General features: G+C 35.6%; 2 protein-coding genes across 21 annotated transcripts in view; one reads left to right on the forward strand and one right to left on the reverse strand.

Moving 5' to 3' along the window:
• Positions 1–26,950, reverse strand: part of LOC126700170 (phospholipase SGR2) — a 116,330-nt gene that overhangs the window by 55,871 nt on the left and 33,509 nt on the right. For 4 of the 17 annotated variants that reach the window (XM_050398191.1, XM_050398200.1, XM_050398201.1 and 1 more), the window contains exons 10-21: positions 17,142–17,207; positions 16,487–17,044; positions 16,333–16,405; positions 16,133–16,254; positions 15,834–15,906; positions 15,079–15,181; positions 14,215–14,308; positions 14,069–14,131; positions 11,561–11,609; positions 11,025–11,128; positions 10,255–10,301; positions 8,192–8,872 (exon numbers count right to left, since the gene is read on the reverse strand). In XM_050398191.1, coding sequence (XP_050254148.1) covers positions 8,632–8,872; positions 10,255–10,301; positions 11,025–11,128; positions 11,561–11,609; positions 14,069–14,131; positions 14,215–14,308; positions 15,079–15,181; positions 15,834–15,906; positions 16,133–16,254; positions 16,333–16,405; positions 16,487–17,044; positions 17,142–17,207 — 1,593 coding nt within the window. In that variant the 3' untranslated portion in view covers positions 8,192–8,631. Of the gene's footprint in view, positions 1–5,727; positions 5,786–8,191; positions 8,873–10,254; positions 10,302–11,024; positions 11,129–11,560; positions 11,610–14,068; positions 14,132–14,214; positions 14,309–15,078; positions 15,182–15,833; positions 15,907–16,132; positions 16,255–16,332; positions 16,406–16,486; positions 17,045–17,141; positions 17,208–26,950 lie in introns of those variants that run through there. The other 13 variants (XM_050398190.1, XM_050398198.1, XM_050398196.1 and 10 more) reach the window with 13 other exon arrangements.
• The window catches only part of LOC126700172 (disease resistance protein RPM1-like), a 58,235-nt gene that overhangs the window by 22,052 nt on the left and 9,233 nt on the right, over positions 1–26,950 (forward strand). For 3 of the 4 annotated variants that reach the window (XM_050398204.1, XM_050398206.1, XM_050398205.1), the window contains one exon: positions 178–441. The exons of the other annotated variant lie outside the window; for it this stretch is intronic. In XM_050398204.1, the coding sequence (XP_050254161.1) occupies positions 178–188 (11 nt within the window). In that variant the 3' untranslated portion in view covers positions 189–441. Of the gene's footprint in view, positions 1–177; positions 442–26,950 lie in introns of those variants that run through there. 4 annotated transcript variants of the gene reach the window in all.

Raw genomic sequence — 26,950 nt, forward strand, 5'->3', positions numbered from 1 at the left:
GTGTCCTCCATGCATGTCAATAATCCTAATCTTGCTTGTGATTTTCAATTGTATGTACAAAGGTTTCTTAGATTTGGTTTGGCTATGATGTCTTATAATTTGTGGTGTGGAACATGAATTTGTTAGTTTTAATAAGCCATATCTCTTTTTTTTTTTTTTTGGTTTTACTCGTGGCAGAATGGTGCTGAAGATTATGAGTTTGCCTTGTTTGCTTCAAAAGGATTCTGTTTTGTTTGGAGCTCTAATTCTAAGTATTGTTTGGGTATTCTGGTTATTGTTCAATAAATTAATACTCAATACTTTGTTTCTTATTTGTTTGTAATAAATGTAAAAGTTTGAACTCCAAGATGCCTTCATGGTAGTTTGTTGGAAAATTGTCACTTTTTCAACCGTGGATTGTAATTTGTATATGTAATTTAGCTTGTGTAAACCATTAACATCCGTATGAATTGTTTTCTATTGTTTCTGAGTTTTATAGTTCTTTTGTTTATTCTTCTTTAACAGCTTGATGAACCCTGATCCAAACCAACATCAGGGTTTGTTTTTTGTGGGTTGAAGGGTTTGGTTGGGTCCTTATTTTTTTGAAACTTGAGTTGGATCGGGTTGAAAAGTTGACAAAAATTTCAATCTAAATAACCCGATCCAACCCCACTATTAATTAATACTTTTAAAAATATATATGTATAAAATCTTTAATTTAATTTATTTTAGATTTTATATACCTATCAAAAAAATTTAATTTATTTTAGACTTTATAACTTACTTTAAATTTGTTAGTTCGGACTGTCTTATTATTTTGAGATTTATTTTAGATGAAATTGTAATTATTTATTAAAAAAAATGGGTTTAAATTGGTGAATGAAAACCAATTTTTTTATTAGGCCTGACAAAATGGTTCTAACACCCAAACCCAACCCTACATGTTCCCCATGAATTAGGTTGATGTTAGGACATATGTGATTCATGTTAGGAACATATGTCAACATTTTATGTAATTGGCTAATCCTTTGACAAAACGCACTTTACTTGTAATTGGGTAGATCTAGGATGTGTTTAATACTTCAAGGAACAAGAGTTCAAGTCCAAGTATTGAAGCCATGCAAATCTATCCAAGATTCAAGTGTTGAAGTGCAGGATTTTAAAGCTCGACAGTTAGTATCTATTGAGGTTTAAAAGAGTTGTTTCAGCCCGAGGCTTGATAGCTGCTCGATAGATAGGGTATCTGTCGAGGTTTATGAAGTTTAGTTTTTAAGAGCTAATTTTCATTCAATCCGTGAGTGAATATTTGGGCTTTCTTTTCTCACAACCCTAAACATATATAAGGATTATTTTAAGGGTTTTCACAGGTAGAACAGTTGCACAAGAGCACAATTCCACAAGTGTGAAGAAAAGTGTGACCGGAAACCTAGTATGCCCTAGTTCATCTTGAAGAAGCTGCTGTGTTTGTACACCGTAGGGTTTTGTGACCAAACAACTTCATGATCTTCATCGGGTGATGAACTAAAGAACTTTGCAGCCAACATCCTTCTCAAGTTGGTGATAAAGTTGTGTATTGGGATCCGCGCATCTATTGGTTAGTCACGTACTGGGAGCCGTGCAATACAAGGAGAGATTGTCACTATAGAACAAGTCCAATTGGGTATTGGGGTAAGGGTTCAACTGTAGGTTGGTATAAAGTACTAATATTCATTTACTTGTAACCGCTTGTTTTGATAATAGTGAATTCTCGGGAGTGGTGACCTTAAAATCACCCGGTGGGGTTTTTGCCTCGAAGGTTTTCCCCATTCGTAAACAAATCACCGTGTCAAATTTAATTTCCGCTGCATTATACTTTATTTGGTGATTTGTTTGTGCTACCACGCTCATTGCATGTAATTGAACCTAATTAATTCACTTGGCTAATTAATTGGTTAATTCACCACAAGGGGTCAATACGTTTTTGGCCTATCAGTTGAGTTGAACATTTTTTAACATGTGAAATTGTTGGCTTTTAAAAAAACACAAAATAAAATCCAATCTATTCCAATGCATTCACACCTCTATTTTCTTTTTTCATAAACAATTATGCTCTTGCAACTTTGTACATCTTATGATTGATGATAATAGTAAAATAAAGTTTCCATTTTATCTAAAAATTATTTAACACCCTACCGCCCCTCTTCATAGCAAAATTGTTAAAACGAATTAAATAATATTTTGGGAGAACCCACAGATTTTTTTCATGGATACAATAGTGAGCACACAATTTGAATAATAGTTTGATGAATCCTTTTTCATCCTATTACTATATTAAGTCTTGTAGACATACTCCTTTCCTCTATAAACTTAGATATTGAAATTAAATTATGGGGAAAATAATGTTGAGTGGATATGTTAATGGCAATGACTTCCTTCACAAATTCAATGAAAGGAAGACAAAGCTACCATGATTCTTCTTCACATAAAGCATGCCAATTGCTGGATGAGAAATTTGCCATAGCTTTGCATGAGATCAAAAACCGAAGAATTAGGCATAAGCAACATGTAGCAAATACTAGCAAGCCAGAACCCATTCAAAGTTTCTGAAGAAAACTATGGTTATTAGCCCTGTCCATGAAAGCCTATTCCTGCAAGCCCCCGGATTTCCCACCATTCCCACACCTCAACAACCTCATAGGCGCTTGCTCTAAGCCTTTTGAGAAGCAATTGACATTCAGTTATGTAAGGGGTGACAAAAGCAAGCTGTCTCTGAACAAACTAGATGTCGAAAACTCTCTTACCATTGCTAAACAAGAACAAAGTTATTGATAATGGAATTCCTCTCATTATGTATGACATAAAAGGTAAGGAACACTCAAGAGTCCAGGGTTTATGTTCTCAAGGAAGGGTGGAACACGTTTTACCAAAAACATAGCCTGCGTGAGCATGAAGATTTCATGACAGTGTGGATGTTCTGCCATGTTCAAACTTCAAACTAGGGAACTATGCTTTTCCATCTTTTCGGGAAGACTAAGTTACACAGTTGAATTTTTTTTTAGAAGAAGTTACATGGTTAAATTTAATTGTTATCATAAAAAGATGACACATTTTACAATATTTAAAGAATTGTACTTGTCTTAAATATGAACCTTACATATCAATCAATATTAGCTAGATGTTTTTAGTGTGAATATGTGAGGAGGGAGTTTGTATTAAGTGTAGGTATTTATTATTATTGTTAGCTAGAGTAGGGAGGTTTAGCAAAAAGATTTTTAGTTTTAGTAGGAAGTACAGGACATAACATAATGCCCATGTGGGAGGGTTTGACAACATTATAAAGTACATTTTTGGAATGATAATATACCTTTATTTATTTATTTTTTCATTTGAACCATGGATGTTATTCCTATGACTTGATCTCTTTGCAATGATTTTGTAATGCACAAATCGGCCTTGGTGGGTTCGTATAGCCAGGATTTATACCACTACTAGTTGCCAATCATCTTAAGCAACAATTTGCTCGACCTTATTTATCAATCTGTCTGCTTGTAGCAAAATATCAATATGATTAAGTAGTATTTCAATATAGTGAATTGATTTTAAAGTTACACACCCCAACAGTTTACCATTTGATAGCTCAAAAAATCACCACAAAAGGAGTAATTTTATACAATAAAGCTACAAATTTATACCATCTTTTTGCAATTCTCATCACCCAAAGAGAGAGAGAGAGATAGTTCCATTAACACCTTTCTATATCATTCTATTGTGTGTCACTGTCTACATGTGTTTTTGAACAACACTATACACTATTTGTATATGTCCATTTGATTTCACCTAAATCCCATAGGGATTAGTTTCAAGTATACTTCCATTTAACCAACTGCTACTCTGCTACATAGCACAACTAACCCACTCCCCTCATTCTCAATCAACATTTCAAGGGTGAGCCTTGGTGTGGACAATGGCATATCCTTTTCATTGTAACTTTGACTATCATTCCCATCGCAGCATGACACAATCATAAATTTCAGGACTTTCCGCAATGTTAAAAGTATGAGATAATTTGGCCCAAAATGCAGTGATATGATAATAACAAAAATTGCTTCCATTGTCATCAATTGCACTTGCATGATGCATCTAAAGGCATGCAGCAAGAATTTGAATAATGCTGCTATCATCAGCGCTTCCTCCAAATCTTCTTGGCTTTTTCTTGAAAAATTTCTAACCATAACTGTGTCAGAGAATGTTAATGGAAGTTCTTCATCATTAGTATCTCTTTTATCAAACCAGCATGTGGAACCACTTTCTTCTTTTGAGTTGCCCCCACTAGATTCCGCAGGTGAGTTGTGGTCTTCAGGTATATCTTGATACAAGTGTTTTAATATGAAAAGAGTGGTATCATGATCCCTCCAATAGTTTCTGTATACCAAGATTCACAAATTAAAAGAAGATCAAGGTACAAAAGCAACACAACATGCAGGCTCAAATTACTTGTCTGTTATTATATTCCCCACTACAAAGAATGGGGATAAAATAGAAGAAAACTATTAAATTTTTAAACCCCACAATCAAACCCCCAAATCAAACCCCCAAATCAAACTCAAAAGGCCCAGAGTTTAAAGTGATACGATTTTAAAAGTCCAAAGTTCAATTTGAAACTAACAAAACTATAAGGTTTAATCTGTAACAGTCTTAAACTTCACGATTTAAATTGAAACTTTTGAAATTATAGGATTTATTTTGAAACCACAATTATTGGGTTTGATTTGAAAAAACCCTAGAAATATATGCTGTAAAATGTAATTTTCCCTAATCTTTTTCTCCAATTCTGCAACTTAATCTCTTTCTTTCTAACTGAAATTATGGATTTGCAAAAAATTTTGTTGCCTAAAGATTTTGCTGTTGTACTCATGTTATTAATTCAACCTGGTACTGCATCTGTTCTTTGTATTTCTGTTATTAATTTAGTTTCTTTAGTCATAAAACTAGATTACTGTTAGAAGTATATGGTTAAATGATTAAATTAACCATATCCTAATAGCTTAATCTTTTGGGACAATTGGTAATTTAACATGATATCAAAGCAGGAGGTCCTAAGTTCGATCTCTGTCTCCTCCATTCTACCTCTGATTTAAATTTCCACATGTTGGGCCTCACCTATTTAAAGGTAGTTTTGGCCCACACATGAGGGGGAGTGTTAGAACTATATGGTTAAATGATTAAATCTATCATATCCTAATAACTGAAGCTTTTGAAACAATCAATAATTTAACAATTACAAACAGATGAAAAAGTTCTGAGAACATAAATATCCTAAACTCAATCTGACATTTTGTTAAAATATTTTAACCATTCTGTGGTGTAAGAATAAGAAAGAGAAACGAAAAAAGAAAAAATTTTTAACAACTACAAGTATATAGTAATCATTGACATTGTGAAAACCTTATGGTTAGCAGAAACAGATTATAAGATAAAAACCAAATAGGATAGCTTGAAAAAATGCAAAAAAGGCCAATAAATGTAAACACATAAGAAGAATCATAGTGATAGTTGTTGCTTAAACATGGTTTGGTGGGATTAGATACATTAATCATTACATGCTAATTGCATGAACATTTTGTGCCAAATGTTCAAACGAGAAGTTAATGATGGAAGGCAGACGATAATAGTTGCACACAATGTAGATAGTGAGTACTTGCCCAATAACAAACAATACCTGACAGAACCAAACTTATGTATAAAATGACTTTTTTACAAAGTAGAAAATGGGTACTTACGTATGTGATCCAAGGGCTTGTAAGTATGGATGCTCAAATGTTTTATCCTACATGAACAACATCAAACTATTATTGGAAAAACATATTTCAACATGCAAATACAACTCAAGTTCAACTTAATCTTAATCACAACATTGATATCAGTTACATGATGTTAGGTTCTAAGGATTTAGGATCTAAATGTATTAGAACTTCAATGTGTAATGTTGGCAAACCATGATCAAAACTTAGAGTCTAGAATTAGGCTGCACAAAGTATGTTTATTGTGAAATTGGAATTGAGTAATTGCAGAAAATTACTATTCACTTTCTGTAAGGCTCGATCGATCGAAAATTAGACTCGATCGATCAAAGCTCATGCAGATTGTTTTTCTGCAGAATTTTCCAACTCAGCCCAAGCCCATATGACGTGTAAGGTTTTATGTTTTGCCTTAAGTATAAAAGGAAAAACCATAGCTACGTTTTGAAGTTGTTGTTTATGCTTTGTGTATGAATCTCTTGTGAGATCTAGAGGTGTTTGCCTTCATACATACTTAAGGTTATCAAGATCGAGATTGATGTCGAAAGCTTGGTGATCGCTTCAGTTGCTGCATAAAGAGCTTAAAGAAAAACACAAGTGGGAGTACTTGTGGTTGATGTGAATCCAAGAAAGAAGTAGTTAGTGGACTCAGAGCTGTCACGTGGTCGTGGTAGAAAGTTTTCTACTCAAGGTAGCAATAGGATGTTAGTGGTCTAAGTCGCTATTGTAAAACTTCAATTCTTTCATAGTGGATCTATTTTACCTTGAGGATAGCTAGGTTAAATCCTCCTCAGGGTTTTTATCGGTTTGGTTTTCCTAGGTTATCATATCATTGTGTTCTTTATTTTCCACATTATTTACATGATATGATTTACTTGTATTAACCTAGATTTGAATAATTTACCTAAGTTAATCACTTGGCTAAATAACTAGGTTAATTTGTTTGTGTTTAAGGGGTCTAAAAATGTACAAGTGGTATCAAAACGGGTTAGCTCTAGTATTTAGATCTTTTGATCTAAGAGTTGATCCTTGACCCCTATTGTCATGGAACACAGTCACTCTCTTGTGATCCTACCTCACTTTGATAGGAATAACTATGCCTACTGGAAAGTAAGGACGAAAGCATTCCTGAAATCTATTGATGAGAAAGTCTGGAATTCCGTTGAATACGGATGGGAGAAACCCATTACTCCTGTTAGTGAGTGGCAAACTTTTGAGAAAGAAGCAGCCTCTTTTAATAGCAAAGTTATGAATGCTATTTATAATGCTGTTTCTATGGAGGAATTCAAGAGAATCTCTAATGTTGAGGTTGCTCATACTGCATGGAATATTCTTCAAACTGTGCATAAAGGCACAAAGGCAGTTAAGATTAACAAACTACAGCAGTTAACTACTAGGTTTGAAAGTATTAGAATGTCTGATGATGAATGTTTTGATGAATTCTATTCTAAAATGAATGATATTGTTAACTCTGCTAATAATTTGGGTGAAATCTATGATCAACCTAAAATTGTTAGAAAGATACTTAGATCTTTGACTGAGAACTTCAGACCCAAAGTGACTGCCATAACTAAAAGCAAGGATGTGGACTCCATCCCTGTTGATGAACTTATAGGATCTCTCCAGTCCTATGAGTTAGACCTACCCAAGACAAACAAATTCAAACCAAACACCTAGTATTTTGAACTTTGAAATAAAAAGTGTTTTTTGCCATCTGAAAGTGCAAACAAACGGGCATATAGTACCAAAAAGTGCAGTGGGGCCCATGAATAGTAGCAAAAATAAGCTGAATAGTAAAATAAGTTGGTTTTTTAATTTTTGCCAAACACACACTAAATCTTAAATATGAACCTTACATATCAATCAATATTAGCTAGATGTTTTTAGTGATAGGAGGGAGTTTGTATTAAGTGTAGGTATTAACTATTACTATTAGCTAGAGTGGGGAGGTTGAGTAAAAAGATTTTCAGTTTGTCAGTATGAAGTACAGGACATAACATAACACGCATGTTGGAGGGTTTGACAATATTATAATAGTACATTTTTGGAATGACAATAAACCTTTTTTTTTCGTTTGAACCATGGATGTTATTCCCATGACTTGATCTCTTTGCCATGATTTTGTAATGCACAAATCGGCCTCGGTGGGTTCGTAGCCAAGATTTATACCACTACTAGTTGCCAATCATCTTAAGCAACAACTTGCTCAACCTTATTTATCAATCTATTGGCATGTAGCAAAATATCAATATGATTAAATAGTACTTCAATATAGTGAATTGATTTTTAAAGTTACACACCACGACAGTTTTCCATTTGATAGCTAACAAAATCACCACAAAAGGAGTAATTTTATACAATAAAGCTACACATTTACACTGTCTTTTGCAATTCTCATCACCCAAAGAGAGAGAGAGAGAGAGAGAGAGAGAGAGTTCGATTAACACCTTTCTATATCATTCTATTGTGTGTCACTGTCTACATGTTTTTTTGAACAACACTATACACTTTTTGTATATGTCCATTTGATTTCACCTAAATCCCATAGGGATTAGTTTCAAGTATACTTCCATTTAACAAACTACTACTCTGCTACATAGCACAACTAACCCACTCCCCTCATTCTCAATCAACATTTCAAGGGTGAACCCTGGTGTGGACTGGCATATACTTTTCATTGTAACTTTGACTAGCATTCCCATCGCAGCATGACACAATCATAAATTTCAGGACTTTCTGCAATGTTAAAAATATGAGATAATTGGCCCAGAATGCAGTGATATGATAATAACAAAAATTGCTTCCATTGTCATCAATTGCACTTGCATGATGCATCTAAAGGCGTGCAGCAAGAATTCGAATACTGCTGCTATCATCAGCGCTTCTTCCAAATCTTCTTGGCTTTTCTTGAAAAATTTCTAACCATAACTGTGTCAGAGAATGTTAATGGAAGTTCTTCATCAACAGTCTCTCTTTGATCAGACCAACCTGTGGAACCACTTTCTTCTTTTGAGTTGCCCCCACTAGATTCCGCAGGTGAGTTGGGGTCTTCAGGTATATCTCGATACAAGTGTTTTAATATGAAAAGTGCGGTATCATGATCCCTCCAATAGTTTCTGTATGCCAAGATTCACAAATTAAAAGAAGATCAATGTACAAAAGCAACACAACATGCAGGCTCAAGTTACTTGTCTGTTATTATATTCCCCACTACAGAGAATGGGGATAAAAGAGAAGAAAACTATTAAATTTTTAAACCCCACAATCAAACCCCCAAATCAAACTCAAAAGGCCCAAAGTTTAAAGTGATACGATTTTAAAAGTCCAGAGTTTGAAACTAACAAAACTATAAAGTTTAATTTGTAATAGTCTTAAACTTCATGATTTTAATTGAAAATTTTGAAATTATAGGATTTATTTTGGAACCACAATTATTGGGTTATATTTGAAAGAACCCCCGAAATATATGGTGTAAAATGTAATTTTCCCTACTTTTTTTCTCCAATTCTGCAACTTAATCTGTTTCTTTCTGACTGAAATTATGGATTTGTGACAATTTTTGTTGCCTACAGATTTTGCTATTGTACACATATTATTAATTCAAGCTGGTGCTGCATCTGTTCTTTGTAGTTATGTTATTAATTCAATTTCTTAGTCATAAACAAGATTACTGTAGAAGTATATGGTTAAATTATTAAATTTACCATATCCTAATAGCTTAAGTTTTTGGGACAATGGTAATTTAACATGATATCAGAGCGGGAGGTCCTAAGTTTGATCCTTGTCTCCTCCTTTCTACCTCCAATTTAACTTCCCACGTGTTGGGCCTCGACTTTTAAAAGATATTTTCGGCCCACACGTGAGGGGAAGTGTTAGAAGTTTATGGTTAAATGATTAAATTTACCATATACTAATAGCTTAAGCTTTTAGGACAATCGGTAATATAACAATTACAAATAGATCAAAAAGATTAGTGCAATTTATCAAATGATTATGAACAGATGAAAAAAAAGTTCTGAGAACATAAATATCCTAAACTCAATCTGACATTTTGTTAAAAATGTTTTAACCCTTCTGTGGTGTAAGAATAAGAAAGAGAAACGAAAAAAGAAAAACTTTTTAGCAACTGCAAGTATATAGTAATCATTGACATTGTGAAAACCTTATGGTTAGCAAAAACAGATTATTAGATAAGAACCAAATAGGATAGCTTGAAAAACTGCAAAAAAGGCCAGTAAATGTAAACACATAAGAAGAATCATAGTGATAGTTGTTGCTTAAACATGGTTTGGTGGGATCAGATACATTAATCATTACATGCTTATTGCATGAACATTTTGTGCCAAATGTTCAAATGAGAAGTTAATGATGGAAGGCAGATGATAATAGTTGCACACAATGTAGATAGTGAGTACTTGCCCAATAACAAGCAATACCTGACAGAACCAAAATTATGTATAAAATGACTTTTTTTAGAAAGTAGAAAGCGGGTACTTACGTATGTGCTCCAAGGGCTTGTAAGTATGGATGCTCAAATGTTTTATCCTGCACGAACAACATCAAACTATTATTGGAAAAACATATTTCAACATGCAAATACAACTCAAGTTCAACTTAATCTTAATCACAACATTGATATCAGTTACATGAGTCTTTTTCCACTTCAACACTTCAAAAGTCATGTTCTTTGCTAACTCTTTGGAAATCTTCTTACTACTACCCACGTATTTTTTTAATCCCCTTACCGGCTTACTCTTAACACTCCTTCCACTTGTATCAACTTTTTTAAACTAGTGCATCTGTAGATCTTCATTACACATAAAGAACCATCTGAGGTGACTCCCGCATCTTATCCTAGATTGATGCAATGCCAATCTTTGCATCAATATCTCAACTCCTCATTTGATTTTCCTTATGTTGTGAGTCATCCATCTGAACCCTCTTAACATTCACATCATGGCATTTATCTTAATGCTGCCATGTCTAAGACCTACATGAGCTGGGTACACAGCACCATGTCCATATCCTTGTTTTAAGATTAGCATGCAACAAGGTGGGGATACATACAAAGAATCTAGAAGAAAGCTGCTCCAATGATCAGATTAGGTCCTTGTATGTTGAACTGGTACAACATTATCCATTTTTAATGACTTCTAATAAGTAACAAATACAAGATGCAAATCCCAGTTATCATTAGAAATATATGTGCATGTGCATGACCATGTACATGGTTGTAAGATTTAGCATCAAATTGGTAAAACAACGCACTTGAAGCATGTGATCAATCCGTCCTTCTTCACTTCCAGTTAATCTCCGAATCATAAGAGAACCATATGATCTCCCCTCTTTTTCTTGGGAATCCTCTCCCTCTTCTGCAATATAAACATTATAATTTTTACATGTATTAATAATATAGATCAAAGAATATAAGATTGATTAAAATACTTCACACAACCGTAGATAGGCTTAAATAGCAAAAAATGGATTTCCATAATAAATACCGATTAGTTTGAGCCACCACTCAGTGGAGCTGGATTATAGTATCAAAATTATTTTTTGGTTGTGGGGCAACAGTTTGATTTATTTTTCTCTGTTTTTCTTGTTTCTTATTTGTAAAAAAAGCAGGGGCCTGGGGAAAGGGGGGTGGGGGTTGATGTAGATACTTGGAAAAGGACCACTCTGTTAAGATATATTCCCCCAATCCTCCTTACATTTATGGACAGAAGGAGGAGAATATGAAGTAACAATGAAAGGGGGGAAACAGGAAAAGTAATGCAAAACAGAAGGGTGAAAGATTATGTTACCTTCTAGGCTATCCATGCTTCTAGATTGGCAAACTGTGAGTACTTTGACCTGTTTAAACAGCATACAGCTTAGAACTTAACATCTTGTATGAGTAAAAAGCAAACACCACACACATATAATCTGGTAAAATGTAACACAGCGATTGAGGGGCCCGACTGAAGCTCAACGTCACTTAGTACTATAAATGAATACAAGAACAGTTAATCATAAACAGAAACGATATGTGATTATTTATGTTTACATGATTACTTATTGAGCTAGCATTCTATCCTCCCAAACTGGAAACCAGCCCAACCAGTGCAGTCAATTTGGATGCACATACACACTACTTCATTCAAAGTTGAGAGAAATGGGTACCTGACAATGGCCATGCTAAATTATGGGTCAAGCCAAAATCGAACCCACCAATCAAGTAGAAGCTTTAGTATATGTGACAATCTTAAGATTAATTTGGAAAATATTTCAACTTCTAGGATTAGAAGAGGACGAATGTTTACTTTTAAATATTTAGCAAAAATACACTATTTAAAAGTCAAATACATAAGTATATAAAAGTTGTATTCCCAGATTAAGGCATTTCTTCCAGATTTAAATTTATAACAAGTGGTGTACAAGTGCCATTGTACTTGAAACCAACAGATTCAAGAGCTCAAACTCCAAATTTATTTTTATAAGTGGCAAGTTATACGTGCATCTAGTGGATTTCAAAATCTGTCCACCCCATTCTAAGGGGCAGGGAAGTGCCAATTGAGCCACAGCTCATTGGCAAATCCACCTTTAAATTTCACCAAATAGCATAGCCACAATTTCAAAGAAATGAAACCCTGCCCCCAGGCACATGCCCCTTTAAAATTACTAAAGAATAATCTATTTCATTTTCAATCTCATTTATCTTCAAAGAGACATTTGATTCCCCACCAATAAGTTGGGAATTATAATCCCAGTTATTGATATTAAAAAGAAAAAGAAAAATGCAAAGGGAAGGTTAAACCAAACCTTCCCCCACCCAAAGCTTTCCATATCTAGATTCTTTTTGAAGCCCCACTCAAAATGTTGTCAGCTCCTTTATGAGCCCTTTTCTTACTCCTCTCTGCCAACTTCATGTACAAGAACCATTTAACCTATTTCCTTAATGCACCCTAAACTGTAATTTTAACCTAGTAATATGTCTAAAGAGAAACCATATGATTACCTAAAATCTGCTTGCTCAAAGCAGGCACAAAGGATAGAAAACTTGATCAAAAGGCAGGTGCTGATCAATCACCAAGAGAAATAAAACCAAAGTTTCAGACGACAATTAAGATGTTAGCAAAAAAATTTGGGGCAGAAGGGAGCATCTCCAAACCATAGCCACATATCTACTACAATATTCTTTATCTTCCACTATAAATTTGTAATCAAGGAAGTTATATTATCTTACAGCTCTTCAGAATGTAATGTTACTACGCATTTGAAATTAAAACTTGTGGCTAACATAAAGCTTAGAAAAGAAGTTAAAGAATGTGTGTAAAGATCCAGTGACCCTGTTAAAAAGAATTGATGTAGAGAGCACAATCAAATTTATTCAAAGTTTATTGTCAAATTACCGATTCTCCTAAAACCTTAAGCTGTTAGGAAATGATGAATTTAATCATAATTCTAATACTCCCCCTCACATGTGGGCTTAGAATCCCCCTTGATAAATGGGACCCAACATACGGGATTTTTAAAATTTTAAATGGGAGGTACAATGGAGACAACGATCAAGCTTTTGACCTCCTTCTCTAATACCATGTTGAATTACTAATTCCCCAAAAACTTAAAGATGTTAGAAAATGGTTAATTTAATCATTTAACCATAATTCTAACATTTATTTATTACAAATATTTTCTTATTTAAGATACAAGATTTCATTTTTGAATTTTGAATTTTAAGCGTGCGTTTGGGAACCGATTAAAAATTAAAATTATTTTACTATTCAACTTATTTTTGCTACTATTCATGAGCTCCACTGCATTTTTTGGTACTATTCATAGACCCCACTGTACTATTTCACCTAACTTTTACCTTTATCTATAGTACTTTCAACAATAAGTTTTCAGTATCAGCAAAATAAACAGTATCCAAAATTTGGTTTTAATTTTGTTGAGGATTTCATGGGATGTAATTGTAACATGATGTAAGCCTTGAAGCCTATTAAAAAGAGACTCCAAGAATAGTTTGAGACAATTCAATTTGAATAAGTAAATAAATAAATAAATTTGAGTTAGAGTTTTCTCTACAAGTTGGTGGTGATTCTAAGCACCCTTAGATGGTGAAGTCTAGGATTTTTTTTCCCTTTTATTTATTATTCATGAAAATCCATTCTGCGTCGAGAACTCTCAAAGAAGAATGGAATCACATGCCAATTATGACAGAGGACTTGCATATTAGACTCATTCTTTAAGTTCTATATCTGAAAAATAAAACTCTTGCATGCAAGAAATTAGAGAGATATATTAACTTTGAAACAGTTAATAGAGCCCACCCTTATGGAGTGTAGATGATCCATGATTGCATGAGAACGAGTTGCCAAATCTTCAGTAAATTCCTACACCACAGACCATGAGCATATTAAAAACAGGGAGAGAACGAGACTTTAATCCACATTTATGTGTTGTTAAAGAGCCGTACCTGGAATCCAATATGCAACCGCCTTCCACCCTTGTGGTAAGGTATAAGAACGGGCCGTTTATTGGTGTATTCTTTGCAGACAAGTGGTTCTATTCTGTAAGAAATTTCAAAAAATATTCTTTAATGTGTTGTAATGTTGCCATAGATTACCAAATTCAAATAAATAATATAAAAGGGAAAAATGGTAACAACAATAACAAAACTTATAGCTGATTTATACCACCATGGTTTGATGTGTATGTTTGTGCAAAGTAAAAAAGGGGGTAGGTGTGCGTGCGTTTGTATCAGTTTGTAGAAAGAGCAAGAGAGTGGAGGAGGAAAGGGGGCCCTTCTCCATTTCCAGCAGTATGTCTTGCTTACATCATTTTCCCTTAAAAGTAAGTAATGCAATGCCTTACATGCACCATTTTCTCTTTTCTTTTGTTAATATTCAACACGAGAAAACTTGTAATTTTACTTCATAAATGATACATAAAAGAGAAGGCAGCCACTCTGGAGTTAAGCTCACACAATCTTTTTATATTCTCTCCTCTCTAGCCATCAACACTACATCTTTTACGCAGATCAAATTAAAAGTACTTACCAAATAAGTTCATTGGAAGGTTGCAAGTTGCAACTCAAGTACACATCTAAGTATGCAAGAGGAATCAAATAATGATGAATAAATCAATAAAAATGGAGCCAGAAACTAGCACACAGAAATCAATCCACCAACAAAATCAAGAAGAGGAAAGAAAAACTAGCTGGTTGAAACCACATCCGGCCCTTCATACACCCAATTCTAACAAAATACAATGTCTACTAAGCAAATGAAAACAAAACAAAAATGAGAAACATCAATGTAATAGAGGAACTATGACTGACCTGTATGCCACAGGATCAAACGGGTGAAAAATGTTAAACATTTGCCGACAGGCTGGCATCTCTTCACTTATATTTTCTTCTTCCCAATATCCCTTTCCTTTTCCTGGGATGAAGACGAAAAGCAAGTCATTAAATCTGGAAAACATATCTGAAACTACTTAATTTTATAAAAGAGTGACAGAAATTCAAAACTAAAGAAAAAGACAGCCTAAAGCTACAAAGCAAATTAGCAACCCCAAGAGAAAAGACTGACACCTACCAAAATTCACCAAATCCTGAACAAACCTATGCCCATTACTAGGAGAACACAAATCACAAACTCATTTATAGATAACTAACTTTCCGCACAGACCTCTGCATATTTATCAGGTAGATTACATTTAAATAAAGTAAAAAAATAGTCAGAACCCAACTCAAAATTAAGAAATACGGAAGCTCCTGTCCACAAATAAGTATTTGAATGAACATTGATTAGAAACTTTGAGCATCAAGTTCGGTTACATTTTAGTCTCTAAAAAAGCAGAAATTTTACATGGAAGTATAAACACATGATGTTAAACACTTTAGCTCGTACTAGAAAAGAAAGTTATACTATCAGGACGAACTAAATATCTAGACTAGTTAATCATAAGATAATTATAACCATTTAAGAACTTTGGAAGATTTCAGAGAGATATCAACACTCTTAGTAAAAAGGATATTCATGCACCCATACACATACAGGGTCTTAAATCCATATGCATATTAACTCTTACCAATGCCAATACGAATATTTCGAAGGGCGAGGAATACTCCAAGAGGCGATCCAACTGCAAAGAATGTGTCAACCTGATGTAAAAGATTTTAGTCATATGAGAAAATATACCCATTCCAAAATATGAGCAGATCTGATTTGCAACTAAACATAGAACCAATTTCATTCTTCTTCAGAGATACAAGCATTTACTTTTGAAAATCCACAAGCACTAGATAAAGTAAAGAACAAGGTACTCCATTATGCAAAAAGGAACAAAGAAATTGCACAATAAAGGATCCAGAAATCTCGCTTCTTTACCTTAAATTCAAGCTTCGTGTACTTAATATATGGGGTGTAATTCATTGGTGCATCATCTTGCCCAGATGGCAGCTTCTCATCTATGTGTTGCTCTTGAATAGTTGTAAGATCCTCCTTAGTTCCTGTATATTTTACACATCAAAACTCAGACATATAAACAAAGAAAAGGGGGAAAATTTTATGTGAAGATTGGAGGTCACCTTGATGCAACCTTGTATCTCCACCACCACATTGCTTTTCCAATTCCACTATTTTGGTCTTTAAGGAATCAATCTGAAGCAGCAAATATTACATGTTATACAAAAGGTTCCATAGAAACCCATGAAGAAAAATGATCATTTTTTATAGTCACACCTCTTTCTTCAGCAATTTGATTGCTTTGTTTTTATTGCCTTCATCTTCACACATGTCCTCAGTCATTTTCTCCAAACCCTCAATCTGTATGCCAGAATCCATGTTCGTAGTTTCACGCAAGGCATCCCTCTTCTGAGAAAGTATGTCACTAGAATCACAAAGTAATTCATCAACATCTTTCTCACCACCTGGTTGCTTGGAGTCCATAGCCTTTGCAGTAAGTTCGTCTAAATCTGAAGTGATAGGACCCACGATTATTGAGGAATCTTCAGTATCTCCTTCCTCGTTTTCAGCATCTAAATCTGTTTGTGAAGTAGTCTTGTCCTCAAAGTGATCCACCCTGTCCTCAGTTTCATTAACAACCGTGAAATCTTTATCCTCCAGCTTTGTCAAAGAGTCACACAGAGAAGACTGGTTGTTCACATCAGGAGATGATTCTTCATTTCTAGCACGTTCTTTGTACATCCAATCCATTGGAAATGGGGAGGATAAATTCTCCTGATGACAGAGAATATCATAGGAAAGGACACTTCCGAACGAATGCCCATATATTGAAACCTATATAAATGTTAGCATGATTCATATCATTCAATGTACATAACTTATATTTCATTTTAAAAAATTAGAAAAACCAGGGATGCATTCCGCTACAAACCTTTCCATCATAGCCTGGATTCCTCTTCAGAAACTTCAAGTATAACCGATTTAATTGGATGGATACCTGGAGGAGGAAGTATTTTTATCAATTCAATCACTAATCATGCTGTTACCTCCAATGTCCTTAATAGCTTGAGTTGGTCACTACTAATTAAAAAAATTTACTTTTTCAAAGCAACAGCTGAAGTTGCTGAGGAAGAAAATAAATAGTTATAAAATATTTAATACAAATATATCTCTTAATGTCATTTCAAAAAAGAATACAAATCAATGCAATCTTATATGCTCAAGATATCTCCAACAAAAGGTAATGCATGAAGAATTCCTTAATCAATAACTATGATCAGCAAATCCCTTACAACTGTTGCATATGTATGCATAAAAATCCTCTAATGATCCTCTCATTGATCATAACCAAATTCCTATGAAAGCAAACCCAGAGCACATCTTCAGTGTACACCTTTTACCCAAAAAAATCCTACAAGGCTGATATGAATCTGTTTATCAGAAAAAAAAAAAAAAAAAAAAAAAAAAAAAAAAAAAAAAAAAACCCCTGTTTATTAGTCTTCTAAGCGCCTTATGAACACAGTTTTTTTTTCTTTTTTCATATGATATCTGAAATTTAAGACTTAAAAAATCTCTTGTGCCTTTAGAGCCTGGAGACCCAAACTCTTATACCTCTCCCTACCTTAAGCTTTAACTTTATACCTCTCCCTACCTTTTGCTATAATCTGTTTCTTTATTGTAAATCTGCCTCGTCATGACTGGTATTGCATCAGCTTTATGCTGCACCAGCCAGTTCTTTCTAATCTTGTTTACCTACAGTCATATGGTGCAATTGATACCCATTTGACACTTGGATGTTAGAATATCATGAATATTCTTAAATTGATTGGATCTTAATCTGATCACTGTCCCACTTCTTAAATAGAGAATAATTTCCCAAACAGTTTTTTTGGGACTACAGCTTTGGTGGTGTTGTTATTTTAAGGAAGCCCCAACATTTGTTTATCATGGTATTGTAGAACTTGCTGTATGATAATGTAGACCAACCTTCCTTAATAGTCTAATAAAGGAATATAAAGTTTCGATTTTTTCATTTTTTTTTTATAGGTAATGTTTCATTATTTTCATGGAATGAAATTTCCTCCTCTCCCACTACTTAGATAAGAATAACTGCCTAAACAGTAGGGTTTTTTTTTTTTAGGTAAACCCCAACAGTTGTTTATCATGGTATTTTAGTTCTTGATGTATGATCATGTACACTAACCTTCCTTTTAATAAAAGAAATAGTCAATAACCCATGTAATGCAGATAAAAATAAAACAAAATGTAAATTCTCTCTCTCTCTCTCTTCACTAACTATGAAATTTTATATTTATGGTAGCTATTAATAGGCATTTATTAGTATGGTGTTTCTATATAGAGCTATATTATACTATTTAAAGAAAATATGATGTGGCAAGATTTTAACAGAGAATGTAAATAAAGAAGGTTTGTAGAATTTAAATTCAATAAAATATATATATTAGAATAATGACAGTGAAAAAATTGTAGGCTTTCAAAAGCTTATGTAGCAACATTAGAGTTTCATTATTTCCATATAATGAAATCCCCCCAACAATTAAAAGGAAGCAAAGAACTGAGTTAATGTACCTATGTATTAATATACTTATGAATTAACCTTACTTGTACTGTTTTAGAATATTAATGTACAAAAGAATTAAGCCTCCAACAACTTAACTCAGTACGTGAATTCCTATTTACCCCCCACTGGAAGGAGAAAAATTCCTATGATATAGACAGATAAATAAAAATAAAGTATCCCTGATAAAATATGTATTATGAAGATGCTTAAATGAAAGTTCAAAAACGTGTACAAAACACCTTTGAACGTTTAGACCCCCAAATTACAACTTAACCAATTCAAGCAATATGTCAAACAACTAGTGTGCGGAAACTTAACACATGCTATAATATGAAATTGGTTAAAAACTATCTAAGCCATAATAAAATAAAATCCACAGCAGATAATAAAAAGGCAAAGATAGAGAGGAAGGAAGATGCAAACACAAAGACAACACTCGATGTGTTATCGAAGAGGAAACCGAAGTCCTCGGCGAAAAACCTCTCCGCCGCCCTCCAAGCGGTAATCAATCCACTAGAAAATACAGTTGGGATACAAGGACAGCAATAGACCCTCCAAGCCTAATCTACCCAGTGCACCTAAGTCCTCCAAGCTTCTTGCTCCAACGAGGTTGCGCCGAACCTTTTTCTTTTCTAGCTTCCCGGATTCCGCTACTAGACCATAGCATCAACCAATGACGATTGGTTCCTTCCTAACTGCTTCCCAGAAATCCAAACAACTGTCTCACAGAGATGATAATGGTGAGAACCAGGTTTGGTATAATGCCTCTCAAGGATTTGACAATGAGTAAGGGAATTTGAAGAGACTCTAAGGTATAGATTGTGGGTGAAACAATCTTGTTTTTCTTTAGGGTTTCTCTCTCAAAATTCTCTCAGGAAGCTCTCTTTCAATCGTGGGTAAAAGGGGTATTTATACTGGAGTGGGAGAGGAATGTGAAACGTCAGGTTTTACAAAACAGAGGTGGCTCGTGGCTTGACCTCGCGGCTTGAATAAGTCGCGAGATCCAGTCGCGAGTTAACCGTATGGCCAGTTGTCCTGTTTTGTCCTGTAGTGCTCCAGCTAGCATGACTGTTCATCTTCCAGCATGCTTGGCACGTGTGCTGCTTCTGGCGGCTTGCAGCCGCGAGTCACCCGCGAGTCCCAATCGCGAGTCTCTGTTTTCTTGCACACTCTTGAGCAATCTTCACTCTATCTCACTCACTACCCTTACAACAAACCCACCTAAATACAGGGTTACTAAATGCTGAATTACAAGCAAATTTGGCACGGAATAAAGCCAATTAGATGGTTGAATAAATTCAACCTTACAATCTCCCCCTTTGGCTATTCCGTGACAAAACCCTAAAACAGACTCTAGACTTAACATGTGAGTTGGGAACAGTTGAACAAAACTCACTCACACCTAACTCTAGAAGCTGTGAAGCACTTGAATCATATGAACATAATACTCCTGAAACACAACAATACACCATGATCATTGTAAGTAGAAAATTATAAATGCATATGAAACAGGCAATATGTGATCAAGCAAAGATGGAGTTAATAATCAGACCATGGCTTGATCACCCAAGTGAACACCACAAGGTAGTGATCACAGTGCTCATTCACACTTGGAATGAACACAAGAACATACAAGTTAACAAGCACAAGGCAAGACACTTGTATGCTCAACACTCAACCAATGCATAACACACAAGGCATATGCATCTAGGAACAATCCTACAAGGGCACAAGAGTGACAGTATATAAACCAAAATGCAGAACATTTAGATTAAAGTATTGATTTCAACAAAGCATAAAGGCTGCATTAAGCAAGGTACATACCATAAAGCCTACAAACTATGCATAAAACAATAACCCTAAAAGCTTACAAAAGCACATGGGTACAAACACAAAAACATCCTGAATAACATCATCAAAATATATTAAAGTTTAAACCAAGAGTATAAGTTATGAATTAGAAATAGCTATACACAAAATACCCAAAAACATAAGCATATATAAACAAAGTTTCTGAATTTGATAACTTTGACAACTCCCCCTCAACACATTACTCCCCCTTAAGATTTGCTTTTCTGCTTTACATCATCAATGACATCTCCCCCTTTTTGACCGGAATGGCCAAAGGGTCACTGGTCATGCTGAGTTGTGAAGCTGTCAAGTTTTGCAGACAAGACATCAATCTGGTCTTGCATGGCTCTCATCCTGTCAGAGTGCTCAGTTTGGACTGCCCTGATCCCATCAAGTCTTTCCAGAATGATTTGGAAAGCATCTGGAGGTGTATCTGCAGAAGTTGAAGCTCTGGGTCTTTTGCCACTCCTCCTAGGTGTTGAGGTTGATGCATGCCCTGCTGCCTCTGCTTCAGTCTCCATTGGGACACCCTCTCCTTCATCACCTTCATCTTCTTCTCCCGGAAGCCTAACACTTATCCTTTTGTAGGTAAGCTTGTTAATTGCAGAGGGTGTGGACATGGGACTGATGTCTTGAGGGATTGGAACACCCTTCCTTCTAAAAATCCTCATTAGCAAACTGGGAAAGATCAATTTAGGCCTAGAGGTTGTTCTTGTCTCATCCACAATGGTGTCATATATATGGGAACTTATGTCTATGAAATTCTTTTCTTTGAGGTCCATCAGAAAAACTGCTCTAGCACAATTGATTGTAGTCAGTTTCTTAATGGGATAGAGGTTAAACATCATGATTATTGTTAGACACCTCATATCCACTGGAAAGGCAGTGGTATTCAAACATTTCCCTTCTCTCTGCCCACCTATCCTTTGTTGAACAGTTTCAATAGAAACACTCCTATCCTTGTAATTGATAAATTCCTCATCATCTAATCCTTCAAGCCCTAGTACATCATCTATGACATGAGCATCCAAAACGAATTCTTTACCTCTCACCCAGCAACTTAATTCATTCTCCTTTATCACAGCATTTGAGTAAAATTCCCTAATCAGGGGTTCACACACAACAGGGAAACCACTCAGAAGCTTTTCCCATCCTCTTCCTTCAAAACAGCTGGGAATAAAGGTTTGTCTTAAGTCCTCCAAATCTACAAATCTTTCTTGAATGATTCCTGCATTCAAGAAGTTATCCTTGTATCTCTTAAAGTGATGAACTGACCTAAACAGTTTAGAATCCATTTTTAATCTTTTGTCAGCCTTCTTTGCAGTAGATTTCTTCTTCTGAGGTGAGGGAGCCATCTGTGAACAATCAGAAAAGGCCACAACAGCAGAGAACAATATATGTGCAGAACCAGTCAGTACTATGTAATTATCAAAGAGATATCATCCATACAAATTAACTTTGAACACTTAAACAATAAGCTACTTAATCAATCACATGGATAAACCAAGCCTAAGATAGGAAACACATGAACAACATGGAGAAACTATCCTAAAGGCAGATATATGTCATTGAGACATATAATGAAAAAAAAGATGATATGACACACAATCAGTATTTTGAGATTAACAGAAGCTCCCAACAGATTAACACAATAAAATATGCATATTTAGCACAGTAAAACTCACAGCCTCAAAAGGAACAAATAGAAACAACTCAACAGCTCAAAGTTCAGATTAAATAAAAGAAACACTTAGCTAAGCACAAGATGAAGAGCAATAAGGATACGACTATCATCAACACAAACATTAGCAACAGCATCCACAAGCTAAGCATGAACAAGGAGCAAAAACCGAAACACAAACCCATTTCTAAATCACAAACATATGCGAAAAATCAAAGGGGAAAAGCACAAAATCAAGTAGAAAAGAGTGCAAAACTGAAAACCCATACCTGTGACTTGAAGATTTTGAGCTACAAGAATGCAACAATGGAGATTGGAAATGGGAGCACGGAGTGTTTGGGAGGGAGATAGTTTAGAGAGAAGATGAACAGTCACAAAAGTTCGAGGGAAAACTGAAAAGAGGTTTAAAAATTGCTCCTATTTCTGCAAAACACGCGTTTTTCGCGACTTGATTAAGTCGCCACACAGTCGCCAGCTCAAGCCGCCAAAGCACTCAAGAACAAAATTTTGAAAAATTTTTCTAAGTGTTTTTCGTGACTGGAAGGTCTACCCGCGAGTGAGTCGCGAGCTGAGCCGCGAAAATCTCTGAGTGAACCTCGCGACTGGACCTTCCACTCGCGAACAAGTCGCCAAAAATGACCAGCGAAGATGCGACTGAGGCTCGCGACTTGACATACCCGCGACTGAGCCGCCAAAACAGGGCAAAACTGGATTTTTGAAATTTTCAGATTTTTTAAAACAAAATACTTTCCAAAAACACCTAAAACACTCAAAAATCTTTTTGTGCTTGAATTAACAAAGATTGAGCATGTGAAAACACATTTCATCAAGTACAATCACACAAATGAATATGGCATTTATTGAACATAAACTTGTGTGTTGTGTGTGGATATCAACAATGAGATAGTCCTTCGTCTAATGTGAAGCTTCAATGATCAATTCAACCAAGGCATACACAATTAGCACTAGATCATGTGACCCATCTCAATTATAGAAATATGTATATATGACCTCCCACACAACTTGATAACATAACTTGGAGCTTATCATTTGACTCCACTTTCAATCACAACATTTGATCTTTTTGATCTTTTGAGGCAATCATCTCTCATTGTGAGAGTGATATATGACATTTCACTTTAAAGAACAGGCCTTTGGCCTTTTTGAATAAAGCATTCACTTTAATATAAGGTCGCTTACCCTTTTTCCTAGTCAAATACTAGAATGTGCGACAGGCTTTTGCAGCTCAATATCTCTTTTCATTTGGAGATTTACATTTGGTGAGCTCTTTTTAGCAAAAACAAAAATAAAAAGTGGGAAGATATATAGACACAAGTCTATGCATGTCTCAAGATCAACATAATCATTCACTAATCATTCATGACAAGTTTGAAGATCTATTTACAACAATCACATAGATTTCAAGATTTTTCCCACAGTGATATAAGTGCATGAAAACAAGCAATGCTCGAAAATGCACAAAGCCATTAGCACAAAGGTACAAGGCAAAACAAGTTTTGGGACAAAACTCAACAAAGTCAATCAAGCTTTTTGATTTTCTAATTTTTATGTGATTTTTGGATTTTTGACACAAGAAACAAAAAGGTTGATAAAACAAAATTAAAAATATTCACAAGTAGACAAGCAAACAAACAACATCAAAAACAAAAAGCAAACCAAACAAACATTGTCACAAAGCATAGGAAGTATTAATGCATGGACATGTTGTAATGCTTATGCATGAGTACCCTTTTTCACCCACACGTCACTTGCGTTTGGGGTGATTTCCTTATAGGATTGGGTACGGGAGTTAGGGTTTTCAAACCTTCGTGAGAAGCTTTCCAAGCAGTTGGTGAATGCACCAATCATCTTCATCACGTTCATCATTCCGGGATCTCCATTTTGATCTCTAGATTGATCACCTGCCTAAATTCTCCTATCATTTCTAGGTCCTCCTGTCCTTTGAGGAGTTGCACTGTTATTTGCTCTCAGCTTTTGGCAATTTGGTCGAGTATGCCCTTGAAGTCCGCAATAATGGCACACATAAGTTCCTCTAGGATCTCTTTGTGGTCGTGGACGTGACTTGGCACGAGATTCAGACCTGCCCACAGACTGATTACGGGGATTCAACATCCGTTGGTTCACCACATTCTTCTTCTCCTCCACCTCGAGCTTCTCACCAGTAAGGTCAGCTACAACTGGATCTTTGGCCTTTACAAACTTCACTTCTTTAGTGACATTTCTAGATGAACTACTTCCTCCGGTATATCCCAATCCGGATTTGTCTGAAAAGCTCTTTTGAGATGATATAACATCATCTAGCTTCTTGGTGGTGACCCTCTCTATTTTAGCATTCGCTTACACAACCTCATTCTCAAGAAATCTCACTTTTGTGTAAGTTTCGGACAACTCACCATTCAGTATTTCTATCTCACATTTGGCCTCCCTATATCGAATTAGGAGACTTTTGTAGTCCTCCTCAGCCTTCTTCATTTTTCTCACAGCTACCTTGGCCACCCTTGTGTACTCACCCGACTTCTCCAAGAGTGAGTTATAATTCTCTTGAAGATTTGCTGCGCTTTCATCTTCTTCAGCATCTGATTCTTCAACAATTCCTAGTGATTCATCATCACTATGTTCTCCAAGGTCTCGTACAAGCAGATTTAACTCATCCGAAGACTCAACATGAGCAATAGTCATAAAAGCTGAATAGTTCCCCTCTCCATCACAGCTCTCTTCAGATTCTGAGTCAGACGAATCCGAGTCACTCAAGGTCGTGGCATACACTTTGCCTTTCGATTTCAAATAATTCGGACATTCCTTCTTAAAGTGTCCATGCCCGTTACATTCGAAACAAGTGACACCTTGTGTGGGTTGGGATTCTTTTCCATCTTTCTTTTTGAAATCCCTCTTCTCCCTTCCAGAACTTTGGAATTTTCTTTTATCATCAAATTTACCACTATTTTTGAATTTCAAAAACTTTCTGAAATTTTTGACAAGGTAGGCTACATCTTTGTCAACCACATCTTCTCCCGATGAGTCTTGATCTTCCACCTTCTCATTAATGGTCTTTAGAGCAAGAGATTTACTCTTCCGTTGATTGGGCAGCGACATCTCATAAGTCTGCAGAGAACCAACCAGCTCCTGTACTTTGATGTCATCAAGGTCCTTGCTCTCTTCAATTGCTGTCACTTTAGCATGAAAACTTTCCGGCAATGATCGAAGGATCTTCCTTACAATCTTTGAGTCCTCCGTTTTCTCCCCCAAGTTGAACTTACTAACAACCACCTCATTTAGCTTTCCATAGAAAGAGTCAAAAGACTCATCCTCACTCATTTTGAGCTCCTCAAACCGAGTGGTCAGCATTTGTAACTTGGTGTCTTTCACTTTCTTCGTGCCTTCATAAGTGGTTTCCAGAATCTCCCATGCTTCTTTGGCAATGGTAATGTGAGAAATCCTGTGAAATTCATCTGGAGACACACCACAGAAAATAGCATTGAGTGCTTTACTGTTAGCATTAGATGCAGCAAGTGCTGCCTTATCCCATGTGGATTTGGCTGCCTCAGGTTTGGTCCAACCAATCTCAACAGCATCCCAAACGGATTCATCAATAGAACACAAAAAAGCTCTCATGCGAACCTTCCAAAAAGCATAATTACTACCATTAAAATATGGAGGTGCATTTAGGGATTGAGACCTATCCATCTCAAAAGGGAGTCAAGGATCACACAATGGTAATGAAACCAATAGCAGTGTACCCGCTCTGATACCAATTGAAAGTTCAAAAACGTGTACAAAACACCTTTGAACGTTTAGACCCCCAAATTACGACTTAACCAATTCAAGCAATATGTCAAACAACTAGTGTGCGGAAACTTAACACATGCTATAATATGAAATTGGTTAAAAACTATCTAAGCCATAATAAAATAAAATCCACAGCAGATAATAAAAAGGCAAAGATAGAGAGGAAGGAAGATGCAAACACAAAGACAACACTCGATGTGTTATCGAAGAGGAAACCGAAGTCCTCGGCGAAAAACCTCTCCGCCGCCCTCCAAGCGGTAATCAATCCACTAGAAAATACAGTTGGGATACAAGGACAGCAATAGACCCTCCAAGCCTAATCTACCCAGTGCACCTAAGCCCTCCAAACTTCTTGCTCCAACGAGGTTGCACCGAACCTTTTTCTTTTCTAGCTTCCCGGATTCCGCTACTAGACCATAGCATCAACCAATGAAGATTGGTTCCTTCCTAACTGCTTCCCAGAAATCCAAACAACTGTCTCACAGAGATGATAATGGTGAGAACCAGGTTTGGTATAATGCCTCTCAAGGATTTGACAATGGAGAGGAAGAGAGTAAGGGAATTTGAAGAGACTTTAAGGTATAGATTGTGGGTGAAACAATCTTGTTTTTCTTTAGGATTTCTCTCTCAAAATTCTCTCAGGAAGCTCTCTTTCAATCGTGGGTAAAAGGGGTATTTATACTGGAGTGGGAGAGGAATGTGAAACGTCAGGTTTTACAAAACAGGGGTGGCTCGCGGCTTGACCTCGCGGCTTGACTAAGTCGCGAGATCCAGTCGCGAGTTAACCGTATGGCCAGTTGTCCTGTTTTGTCCTGTAGTG

Source organism: Quercus robur, chromosome 9 (genome assembly GCF_932294415.1).
Source record: "Quercus robur chromosome 9, dhQueRobu3.1, whole genome shotgun sequence".
NCBI classification, from domain to species: Eukaryota; Viridiplantae; Streptophyta; class Magnoliopsida; order Fagales; family Fagaceae; genus Quercus; species Quercus robur.